Here is a 12,470-nt window from a genome sequence, read left to right on the forward strand (position 1 = left end):
TCACCTCACTGCACTGGCTGCAGCTCTGCCCCAGCTGCAGGCTGCCTGGGTGGGATCCAGTGCTGCTCCGTGAGTCCCCTGCTTTCCTTTGGACCAGAGACTATGTGAGGCTGTCCAGCCACTGCTGGGGCAGGTTTCTGAGACTGGTTGTCCCCAGCACGTTGGAGATCAGCGCCAGGTCAGACTGGGTGGGCATGTGTAAAGCTGTGAATGGAGGACAGGAAGAGTTGGTGGCACTTTTACAAAGGACAGAAAGCTGGAGGGAGAGAGGCCAGAGGCCTGGGCATCTGTGAATGGGTGAAGCCACTGGAATGGTATTAGCCCTTGGGTCAGGGGGCCATCCTTACCCAGGACCTTCACCCGGTTGGTGTTTTCTCTCTCGTGTCTGATGCGTTTTCCTTGTTCTCACTGTTTCTAAATTACGTTTTATGAAGTTGCCACGTTCACCTTGAATTTTTCACTCGCCCCTTTTCCCTTTCAGCTGTGACCGTGAGTACCTTGCCTTCAGTGCCATGATCTAGGGAATGAATAAAGTAGCAATGACCCCCGTCTTCATCTACACGCAGGTGTGTAGGCAGGGCTGGGGTGGCTCTTAGCTCTGGGATGGGCAGAGGAGGGGGCTGGAGGATTGGGGGTCACTCCATACTTGGGGGGAGCTGAATTAAACGGGCCCCTTCTTCCTTTTGACGGTCAGTGTCTACCGGGGCCCCGTCGGAGAAGGCGTTTCCTCTTCCCTTGGTGTTATCAGGGTCGCTGATACAGGTTTTTGTGAGGCTGCGTTGTGATCCTCCCAACTGAAGGGGAGGAGGGTTGTAACTGAGAAGGGTTACATGTGGAAGGAAGTGGTGGGACAGCCCACAGTTTCAGAGTGTCTCCTGCTGTGCTGGGACTAAATGCTGTCCCCTGATCGGAAGGTCTCATTAGTGGAAGGGTTTCATGAGTCATTGAGTTTTACGGCTTCACAGGTGAAGCTGGGTTATTGCCACCTAGTGAGATGGCCTTTGCCAGGAGCTCAGTGATCGTAAAACAGCTCACACTTGCCACTGCCGACTGCTCTCTCAGAAGCACTTTGCTTCTGAGTATGTTCATTTTATCAGCCCAGGAACCACGGTTAGCCCCACTGCTGAGATGAGGAAGCTGAGGCACAAAGTGTTTAATTAAATGACTTAACCAGGTCCCGTAGTAGCTTCTGGCCTTGAACCCAGCCAGCCTGCTCCAAAGATTTTGCCTCCCAGCTTTGCTGTTGGCTTCCAGCTAGACGGGGAGGAGTCAGGGTCAGCAAGGAGGTGTGTAGCTGGACAGAGGGCTGGGAGAGGGTGGCTTTTGGTGTGGAGTATCAATTATTTTTGAGATTGAATGGGAAAATAATAGAAATAGTTTATTGGCTCTTGGAGAATGAGAAATTAAAGGAGATTTCTTTAAACATTTTCTGGCATACCCCTGGCTCTGTAGGGCTGTCTGCTGGTGGCTCCTCTGTGGTTAGTTTTGTAATGACAGAAGGCAAAGTGCTAGCGTCTCTGGCAAACACCCGGAAGTCATCACCTCAAAGGCAGTTTACAAGCCGGGCTCTGTTCTCAGGACTTCTCCTCCTTCCTGCTTCCTTGCTGGCCCCTCCAGGCACTGGGCTGGTTGCCTGGAGCTCCTTCCAGGGAGGGGCTGTGCCCACCCTCAGGCCACTCTGTCCCCATGTTTCTCACCTGTCATCCTGTCCTCTGCTCTTCTCCGTCTGACTCTCCTGCACATCCCCAAGGCGATGCCTTATTTCTTTATATTCCTGACCCGATTCCTGGATTTGATTTATTCCCATTTGTCTCGGAGGCCTTTGTGTAGCTCGGGTTTGAGCTGGAAGGCCCGGGGAGGAGTTCTGCCCACGCCCCTGACCGGCCCTGTTACCTGGGGGAGGTGACCTGTGATCTGGAATCTAAGGTTTCTGTCTTGATCACACCTACGCCATCTCCCTCACAGAGTTGTGGTGAGGGTCAAAGAACATAAACTCATGAAAGTGTCTTTTAGGAGTTCCCGTCGTGGCGCAGTGGTTAACGAATCCGACTGGGAACCATGAGGTTGCGGGTTCGGTCCCTGCCCTTGCTCAGTGGGTTGACGATCCGGCGTTGCCCTGAGCTGTGGTGTAGGTTGCAGACGCGGCTCGGATCCTGTGTTGCTGTGGCTCTGGCGTAGGCCAGTGGCTACAGCTCCGATTAGACCCCTAGCCTGGGAACGTCCATATGCCACGGGAGTGGCCCAAAGAAATAGCAAAAAGACAAAAAAAAAAAAAAAAGAAAGTGTCTTTTAAAGCATACATGTGTAGTGTCATTAATGTTCTCAGCCTCCCCAGGTGGCCTTGTCCACCTCTGCTTTGGTGTTCTGCCCAGGCTTCGGTCATAGCACCTTCTGTGTTGTTTCTTGTGTGTGTATCTGTATCCTGGAGGGCCCTGCACCTTGTTCTCTCTGAATTTCTTAGCACTTGGCACATGGCTATTTGGCATGGCTTGCAGCTCAGTAATGTCCCTCTGAAGGAAGTTTGTGGTCAGAGGCTTTTTTTCCTGAGCAGTCTTCCTATACTATGTCTCTATACTTCTTTCAGATGCCTAGTTAAAAAGCAGACCTGTGATGCTTTTTGTGCTCCCTTCTGCAGGATGCCAACTTCCAGTGCCCGGGCACTTACCCCAAGGTCTGTGCTTTGTAAATATTCATCTCTTGAGTCTTGTTTTCCAAAAATAATCTTGCCACAACTCGACCTCTGTCCACCGGAGCTTAATAGAAATGCAGAGACAAGAGTTTTTGGCAAAGGAGGAAAAAAGATAGCTTTATTGCTTTGCCAGGCAAGGAGGCCACAGCAGGCTAATGCCCTGAAGACTGTGCTGTCTTTTGAGAGAGAGTAGAGGTGGTCTTATAGTTTGGGAGTGGAAAATAGGGCTACGGATCAGGGTAGGTGCAAGCTTGCGTTCTTCAAAGCTAGTGTTTCGTGGTCCTGGGACTGGTTCTGGTGGTCCTCCTTCTTTCTGGACTGGGGAATGCTTTATCAGGTGGTTCTTCCATCTGGTGGGGGTTTTGGTGCTATAGCAGAACTCAAAGATACTGTTTTGTGTGTTCTAGGACTCTGCCTCAAGGCTGCACTATTGTTTCTTGTCTGTTCCTCCCTTGTCTCTGCATCCCCTCCCTTCCCTGATTAGCAAATGTTAGAACCTGTCCTTTGGAACTCAGGGAAGGTCAGGGAGGCTGAATGATGCCTGTTTCCTATATATAGGAAATTAGGGGGACACAGAAAGGCTTTTGTGCCCAGGAGCCCCGAGGCCCCGGCTTGGTTTCAATAAGATAGATCAGGGAATTGTTCTAGATTTTGAATTAGAGATAGAAAATATTTGATATTTTTTGTTTGTTCATTTAGCAAATATGTGTCAAGTCCCTTTGGGGTACCAAGCTCAGTTCCTGGGACTGGGAGTGCAGTGGAGTTCCCGCTGTGGCAAGTGGGTTAAGAACATGACTGCAGAGGCTCAGATTTCATCCTGGGCCCTGGAACTCTGTGAGGAGTCCTCACACCGTAAATGAACTGTGTAGTGACAGATGCTGTGCTGGGCTCTGCCCTGTGTTGGGTCCCCTGAGGGCGTCTGGCTGTCTAGGTGGTGAGCATTTAAGCTCCATCCGTTCCTCAGCCACAAGGAAGTGGGGGTGGCTGAGGAGGATGGTGGCTGCCACCTGGCTGTCCTGCTTTTCAGGGCATTACTGTCTCTGTGAGGCCCCTCAGCCTTGACGAAGACCCTCTGTGTTCAGGTTGCTGACATGTGAGTGTTTCTGAGGGACTCAGGAGGCCAGGAGAAAGGACCTGTCGATGGCCTATAATCCTTCTGTGCCCTTTCTGGGCCATCTTGCTGCACCAGCGTACCCTGGTCTTATTGCCATTGAAGTCCTTTGCCTGCCTGGTGTCCTGTGTCCAAGGCCCACTCATATCTGTCCACCTACCACAGACCCATGAGGGAGGAAGGCCTGGTGACAGGAGGGGATGTGTGGGGACCAGGGCACTCTTAGATGTCTCTGCGGAGGGGAGGTGGGGTCCCAGCTGGGAAGGGTGCGGGAGGGTGAGCCGGGTGAAGATCTGGGGGTGGCGAGCACGTGTGGGAGTTTGGGGGCTGGAAAGAAGCTGCAGTGGCCAGAGTGCAGGGCGTGGAGAGAGCTCGAGAGATGGACTTGACCTGGAGTGGAGGAAATGTCGTGGGGCCCAAGAGTTTGGGTTTTATTTTAAGCACAACCGGAGGCCATTGAAAGGTTTTGAGTCAAGGTTTTGATCAGATTCACACAGTGAATTGACCGCAGTGTGGGAGGAGGCTGTGGCCGGGAAGCAGGAGTCCAGGCGTGTGCTGGTCCAGCTGGGAGAGGATAGAGGGTGGTCGTGGCCCAGGCCTGGGGCAGGTGGAAACCACGCCCTGGAGATGGGCTGTGAAGGAGCCAGAAGGACCTGGCAGGACCTGGAACTCTGGGTTTTGGCCTGAGCTGCTGGGTGGTGAGGCCTGCAGAGGCGGAGTTTGTGGGGGAGCACAGTGCTTCCCCTGGACATGTTTGATCTGAGCACTCTCACGGGAGAGCCCAGCTGGGGGGCCGGGGGAGCATCAGGCTCAGAGGGGAACCAGGAGCCCTCAGCAGAGGTTGGAGTGTCTCCCTAGACAACCCCCTGGACCTGAAGGAGGGTTAGGCTACTTCTGCCCAGTTAGCATGTCATCAGATGGGTTACAAGTGTGGTCACCATCCTGTGGCTGTTTGTTACAAGCCGTTTCTTTTATTTAGTTCATGCAAGAAACGATGGAGCTCAGTATTGGGTTCCATGCGGGACCTGTAATGACATGGGACAGACCATGCTTCTCTGAGGGCAGAGTGTCTCAAACCCTGAAAACAGGTGGTTCCATCAGAACTAGGTCAGGAGTCCCACCAGGAACAGGGACAGCACAGCACCTGCTGTGATGGGAGGAATAGGGCGGGGGGCACAGCAGAGGCGCTGACCTGGTCTCGGGTGGGCTGGGCAGTCTCAGCGGCCCCATGAGCAGGAGGCATCTGGCGGAGCTGCTTCAGCGTAACCATGAATGGTGAGTGGGGCAGCTGTTGATGGTGGAGTGGACGGGAACAAAGCCCTTTCTTGGACTGGCACCATCTGCGGAAGGTGCTTGAGGATCCCTTGGCAGCGTCCGGTAGCTCGTTAGAGAGGTAACATTCATGTGGGTTGAGGGTACCAGGGTCGTTGTTACCTGCTTGCACAGGTAAACTTGTCAGTTACTAGGAACTTCCACTGCTCTGTGCTCAGAGTTATTTGGGGGCAAGAAATAGGATGTGAAATTGACAGTTCATATGACTTTAGCAACATCTTAAGTGCGTCATTTCAAAGAACAAGGGCAGATTCTTGCAGGAAAGGCACTGTGTATTTATCAGAGGAAACAACTCTCTAAGATTCAGCAGTGTTAGTGTTAACTTTATAATTGTAAACAGCAGTGGGTGTGTTCATGTATATTCACAGTCTTAGGGCCCCCAAAGCTAGTATGGCTCTGTTACAGATTGAATAGCAAATACACATGTTTTCTGGAGTCATCTCAGAATTTTAAGGAAGCTGTTTTTAATTTTCCTAAGCTTACTTTCCTGAGGTTTCCTAAGATGCATTCTTCCAACACTTAACACCTTGGTCAGGACTCCTGCTTAAAGGCACAGACAGCCTTGTTTGCTAGGAAAATGCACCAAGGTGAGTTGACGGTGGGTGACTTCTCTGACCGGAGCTGCAAGGGATGATGGCTGTGTTGTTGCTCAGCCCTTGTGGGATCTGTTCCTGGGCTGGGTTCCCTGTACAGCCTGCACATCTCCCTGCAGTCCTGGTTTAGCAGAGCTGGTGCAGCGGGAGAAGCACTGCTAGGACCACCGTGTCCACACAGGAATGGATGGGTCATGTAGAGTTGGAGGGAGGGTGTTGACTGGTGACCCAGGTGGAAGTGGACAGGCAGGGGGCCTGCTGTGCTCCCAGACACTTTCATAGAGGCAGGGGCAGGGGAGACGGGGCCTGCAGGGCTCCACCGCAGACTTGTTTCTCAGCCGCCCAGGTCCCATCCCTCTCCCTGGTCTTGGTCAAGAGCCACTCTTCCATGAACTTCTACTTCTGTCCCCTAAGAGGAAGTCACCTTTCCCCCTCCTCCCCGGACCTTCCCTGACCCTGGCCTTCTGGCTGCTGTGTAGGTGCTGTGCCCCCACGGCTCTGAGGTCTGGGGTGGGGAGGGGGTGCCCTGGCTCTTTGGAGCTCCCTTAGGTGGAAGAAGAAGAAGTGGGCGGGAGTACTCTTTGCTTTGTTTTGTTTTGTCTTTCGAAGGGGATGCGACACTTTTTTATGTTCCTTCATTTCTGAAGAGGTTGTGCATTATGATAATTGTGTATAAATGGGAACTTTTTCTTTTCAGATAACGTGGATGCAAGTGATCTTAAGCAGTTTTTTGAAACCAACTATTCTCAAATATATTTCATCTTCTATGAAAATTTTATAACACTGGAAAATAGTTTGAAATTAAAAGGTAAGAATTTCTACCCCCCAAATTTTTTTTTTTTGATATATAGAGTTTTTGTTTTTTAAGCCTTTGGGAGTCCTTAGAGGCTGTGTGTGTCAGCTAGCCACAGGTTACCTGCTTTTAAGCTCCCTTTCTTGCCAAATGCTTGGAGGAGCTTGAGTTTCCCTAGTTTTCTCTCATATAGGCATTAATTGAACAACAGACAGCCAAGGGGAAAACAGAAGAAACCCACAGAAGGCATGAGCTCCGGAGGCATAATTTACTCAAAAATAAAGGAAGAAAAGTAATACATGCAAACTCTTAAAAAAAAATTCAGATTCCACTAAAGGGTTTGGAATGAAAACCGATGGGTCTAGTTTTGGTTTTTTTTTTTGTTTTTTTTTTCTTTTTAGGGCCACACTCACAGCATATGGAAGTTCCCAGGCTGGGGGTTGAATCAGAGCTACAGTTGCCAGCCACAGCCACAGCCACAGCAACTCAGGATCCAAGCCATGTCTGTGACCTACACCGCAGCCCACGGCAGTGCCGGATCCCCAACCCACTAAGCAAGGCCAGGGATTGAACCCGCATCCTCATGGATAGTAGTCGGATTCGTTTCCATTGCCGCACAGTAGAAACTCCCTGATGGGTCTGTTTGCACAGACCCACAGTCCTGCTCTGCAGAGGCACCCACTATCAGAGTTTCCTGTATGTTATTCATACGTTGTGTTTATAATGTTTATGAGGGTGTGGAGCTTCAGCATTACCAGCCTCAGCTGTGAGAAGAGGCAGTGTGTGAACCAGACTCAACGCACTTAAAGCATCTCTGACTTCCCCCTCGTGCGTCCGTCCCTTTCCTATGTCCAAGTCTCATGGGCGGCACACCTTCCGAGATGCAGAACTGCAGAGAAATTGACCTCCCTGATCAGGCATCCCTGGACCTCACATGGAGACAGTGTCAGCCTCCTAGTTGGTCTTCCTGCCTCTGGTTCACTTACCACATTATACGACACTGTCTTAGTAGCCAGCATTTCCCAGAGCTCTAACCACCCAAAGAGCAAAGTCCAAACTCCTTAGCCTGGAATGTAAGGCTGCTTGCAAGTCTAGCATAATCTGATTGCTGCAGACAGCTTATGTTGTAAGAAAAAGAAATGCTCACAGGAAACTACACTCAGTATTTTGTGATAACCTATAAGGGAAAGAATTCTTTTTCAGATTCATATATACATGCATATGTGTAATTGAATCACTTTCCTGTACACCTGAAACTAACACATTATAAATCAACTACAGTTCAATTAAAAAAAAAAAAGGACTGCTCTCCCCAGACATGACCTAAAGATGGCCTCCCTGCTGTCACTCATCTCCCTTCCACTTGAAATCCAGCGTCTCCCTCAGGGTTTGTCCCCAAGACCCCCTTGTCCCCATATCTCACTTGTACACCCTGCAGAAGTCATCTTTCTCTCTCCCCAACAAGCACGGGCTTTGTCTGTGTCTCCCTGACAGCACACCTGACTTTCTGACTTGCTCCGTAGTTAGTTATGCACATGGCTCATGCCCACGCTGATCAGCCAGGAGCCCCCGCCTCCCTACCCCTTTTGGCATTTTCCATCTGCCTTTTGCTTTTCCTTCCCACTTACTCATTTATTGAGTGCCGCCTCCTGCCAGAATGTGCCCCCCCCCCAGGGCAGGGACTGTTGTGTTTTATTCACTCACGAGCCCTCAGGTCCTGGAGAAATCCTTGACATGGACACCCGCCTTCAATGTTTGCCCAGGGAATGAATGACACCCACGTCTTGGAGGCTGGGGCATTCAGACTTACAAGCTCACTGCCTGTTTTTACAAACAGATGAATTGGACACAGCCATGCCCATTCATTGTGTGCTGCCCCTGGCTGCATTTACTCTCTGAAGGCAAAGTTGAGTGGTTGCAAGAGAGGCCTGCAGAGCCTAAAATGTTCACTGTCTGGTGCTTTGCAGAATCAGGTCACTGATCCCTGAGTTAGATGCTATGTGCCCAGCACCTGGGCACACACAGCGCCTGGCAGCATACTGGACAGTATTGCCAGTGCTGCTGGAGGTGCTGTTTCATTACTGTCACTGTCAGGACACGACTTTGTGTAGTTATTGCTGCTCTGCGCCTCTTCCCACCTGAGCTGGGACTCTGAGTTTTTGGTGTGTGTTCTGTCATAATGAAAAGTTCTAAGTAATAGTTGAGAAATGAATGCATTACCTGCCGTGGGTCGACTAAGACCGTGAAAGCCTGGAAGCTGTGAGTAACCAGCTAGCAAGGAGCAGCTCTGCTGGACGTTGCCTCAGGGGTCTGGCTCGGCTGCCTGCCTGCGTCTCTAATGTGGGCTCCACGACTCCTCTGGGATTTTTGACTGAATGGCCGTATGTCGAGGCTTAAATGTTTTAAGATAATTTTTAATTCCTAAAATTTGCACATTGTCATGATAACTATTTTTTTTTTATATTGTAGGGAATAAGTCACAGAGGGAGGAGCTGGACTCCATCCTCTTTCTTTTTGAAGTAAGTTTTTATTAATTCATTTAGCTTTTAAGATTCTTAGTAGAATTTTTAGATCTTTAATTTTGCTTGAAGATAAATAAAAATGATGGACATGTACATCTTTCCTTCCTCTCTGACAAACAATGCTGCAAAGAATGTTCTTGTGATTTTTTTTTTTTTTTCTTGTGGGAGACTTTTTCCTGTATGGTGGTACCTAGATGGTAAATTCCTAGATGAGAGTGTATGCACGTTTTAAATATCGATATTGCCTAATTGCTCTTCAAAAAGGTCTTATGTTCATTTCCCTAACAACACTGGAGATGAGCGGTCCTTTTTATTCAAGGAGTGATATGCAACCTGGGAGTTCCCGTTGTGCCTCAGCGGGTTAAGAACCCCACATCATGTCCATGAGGATGCAGGTTCAATCCCTGGCCTCGCTCAGTAGGTTAAAGATCCGGCATTGCTGCAAGCTGTGGTGTAGGTTGCAGATGTGGCTCGGATCCAGTGAGGCTGTGGCTGTGGCAGAGGCCAGGAGCTGCGGTTCCAATTCAGTCCTTAGCCTAAGAACTTCCATATGCTGCAGCTGCGGCTGTAAAAAGAAAAAGAGAGAGAAAAAAAAAGCAAACTCACTGTTCCTCAAGGCCCCTCAGAGGCCATGGCCCTGTACCCCTCAGAAGGGGTTGCAGCACCTTCTCCTTGTGTCCAGGGGACCTGGACTGGGGAGGGTGCAGTTCCTCACACGTTACCATCTAAGAGGATGAGTTTTCTGTGTCAAGGAACCAATATATGTTATTCAAAGCTTCATAAAACTTTCCTTTTTGCATAGTAAATATGAATGAATAATGAATTCGCATTGCTTTTGTTTTTGTTTATGTTCTCACTCTGTCTCCTGCTTCAGAAGGTAGGTCGTAATTTGTATGGTTCATCCTGAGAATTAAGTAACTTCACTGCTCCCATGTACAAGTTAGTGCCACCAAAAGAGATGGTTTATGAGGATTTGCAGGTAAACACTCATCAAAGTGTAAATAATTGGGAAAGGCTTAATTTAGAAGAAGTGGGATGGCGTAGACATGTTAAATCACAGAAGGGATGCTGCGTAAATACTGTCTGTAAAGACACGGATTAGAAGAAAGCATGGCCATGAGGGAGTTAGGAAGGCAGGCGGGAAGGTCTGTTGAGAGAGCTGCCACCTGCCTTTGGGAGTGGGTCTATCTGGAAGGGAACCTTTGAAAAAAGACACCGTTATTTGGTCCATGCAGTGAGGTATTGAAGACCTCACGTGGCTCTGATGAAGCGAGTGGTGTGCAGTGGAGCTGCCAGCCCAGGCACGCCCCCGTTTCAGGCAGTGCGCAGACCTCCTGTCTGCCTTTCCATCCAGGCGGAGCACTTGTACCCATCGGAAGCCAACCTCGAGCCACCTTTGCCCATGGCTTCAGGTCTGTGTACCACTTGGAGTTTCCTTTTTTTTTTTTTTTCTTTTTATGGCTGCGCCTGTGGCATATGGCATTCCTGGACCAGGGGTTGAATCAGAGCTGAGGCCTACACCGAAGTTTGAGGCAGTGCTGGATCCTTAACACAGTGAGTGAGGCCAGGGATTGAACCCACAGCCTCACAGACACTATGTTGGGTTCTTAACCTGCTGGGCCACAACAGGAACTCTACCATTTGCAGCTTCTCTTGTTGCTGGTTCATGGAGATGTTTATCATTTTTTTTTTTTTTTGTCTTTTACCTTTTCTAGGGCCACTCCTGTGGCATATGGAGGTTCCCAGGCTAGGGATCTAATCGGAGCTGTTGCTGCCCGCCTACTCCAGAGCCACAGCAACATGGGATCCGAGCCGCATCTGCAACCTACACCACAGCTCACGGCAACGCCAGATCCTTAACCCACTGAGCAAGGCCAGGGACTGAACCCGAAACCTCATGATTCCTAGTTGGGTTCATTAACCACTGCGCCATGACGGGAACTCTTACCATGTTTTTTAGTTGAGGTTACAACTCCTTTGTTTTACTCTTAAAAACGTTTCTATCACTACGCAGTGTTTCATATGGGAGTGTGAGGGCACTGGTGTGGGACCCCATGAAATGAATTTACATTGCTGTCTTGGCCAGAATCTGGGTGTTCCCCTTGGGCCATTCTGTTTAATCCTTTCCTTTGGAAATAGACTGTCTTTGCAGTTTTTGTTGATGGAGGAGTGGGGTGTTGATGTGGTGGGTGACTTGTCCCAGACTGCATGTCTGTCCAGTGGCGATGGCGATGCAGCCTCTGGTCCCACTCCAGACCTCACCCTTGACGCGGTGCCCTTAGGAGCACTTAGGAGTCTGCATATTCAAGCTGTGTTTCATGGCCATGTGACCAACACGCCCCTACCCTTGGACAGGTCCTTCATCCATTAGACATGTTAATTGTGTACTTACTGTATGTCAGGCACACCTCTGGGTGCTGGAGGTAGGGTTGTGGGTGGACAGAAGCCCCTGCCTTCAGGGGGCACTGTTACATTTCCTGGTGAACTGAAGAGCCCACCAGTAAGAACGGCTGTGTCAGAGCTTGGGTAACCTCATGCTGCGCCAGAAAATTCTGAATGGCCCTGGCGGTGGCTGCCTACAGAGGGAAAAGGAGGGTTGGTGTAAAAGTGTAAGATATCCAGTGAATGGGTTTCAAGGTCAAATGATTCACTTGACTTTGAGAACCTTCTGGATTCAGCAGTTGAGAGTTTTAAATGGTCGCTGGGCCTTGTTTTGATCAGCTATGAAAAGACACACAGACGTGAAAATGACTGGCACGAAGAAAGACATTTTACGGTACTTGCTGTTCCTTAGAAGCAGGAGCTGCAGCATGTCTTCGGGCCATTAAGGGAAGCTCCAAGGTGAAGAGAGAGGGGCTGAGGGTGGTTTCTGGAGGAAGGAGTGGGCACCACAAGGTAATTAGCAGGCCAAGTGGGTTTAGGATCTGACAGTTGAATAATCTGGGCGGACTGGGCCATGGGGGTGCTGGTGCTTGGCCCCAGGTTGTCTGGGCAGGGGGTGGTATCTGAGTGTGGGAGCCCATTCAGGGAGGGGGCCGGGTGTGGCTTTGGGATGGGCTGGTTTGCACATGCGAGACTCACTGGCAGGCGCCATCTAGGGATTCGGTGATCCTGGGAAGGATAGTGCCTCCCAGGGCAGCTAGGCAGCAGGTGTCAGAGCATCAGGAAAACCAGACGATACAGTCCTTAGTGTGTTGTTTTCAGCTGTCGGCCTTGTTGTGTGTCATCCCCCCCCATAGAGAAATGGGGTAATTTGGAGAGAGTCTGCCAGCAAGGCTTTTCCCTACCCCCTGACACCCCAGTGAACACATGTGCTGGCAGAAGAGGTCTAGTATCAAAACTTACACGTTTTGGCCTCAGAATGCTCCATTATTCTGCTTTTCAAATACACTGAGTGAGAAATCACAGATTCATAGGACATTTGATTTCT

At 49.9% G+C, this 12,470-nt stretch overlaps 1 protein-coding gene across 4 annotated transcripts in view; it reads left to right on the forward strand.

Moving 5' to 3' along the window:
* The window catches only part of RALGAPA2 (Ral GTPase activating protein catalytic subunit alpha 2), a 271,866-nt gene that overhangs the window by 12,965 nt on the left and 246,431 nt on the right, over window positions 1–12,470 (forward strand). For all 4 annotated transcript variants that reach the window (XR_007133912.1, XR_007133913.1, XM_047771595.1 and 1 more), the window contains exons 2-3: window positions 6,423–6,533; window positions 8,988–9,037. Coding sequence is in view for 2 of the 4 variants with exons in the window: in XM_047771595.1 (XP_047627551.1) it covers window positions 6,423–6,533; window positions 8,988–9,037 (161 nt within the window). In the remaining 2 variants the exon portion in view is untranslated. The remainder of the gene's footprint in view (window positions 1–6,422; window positions 6,534–8,987; window positions 9,038–12,470) is intronic.

Source organism: Phacochoerus africanus, chromosome 3, assembly GCF_016906955.1.
Source record: "Phacochoerus africanus isolate WHEZ1 chromosome 3, ROS_Pafr_v1, whole genome shotgun sequence".
Lineage (NCBI taxonomy): Eukaryota > Metazoa > Chordata > Mammalia > Artiodactyla > Suidae > Phacochoerus > Phacochoerus africanus.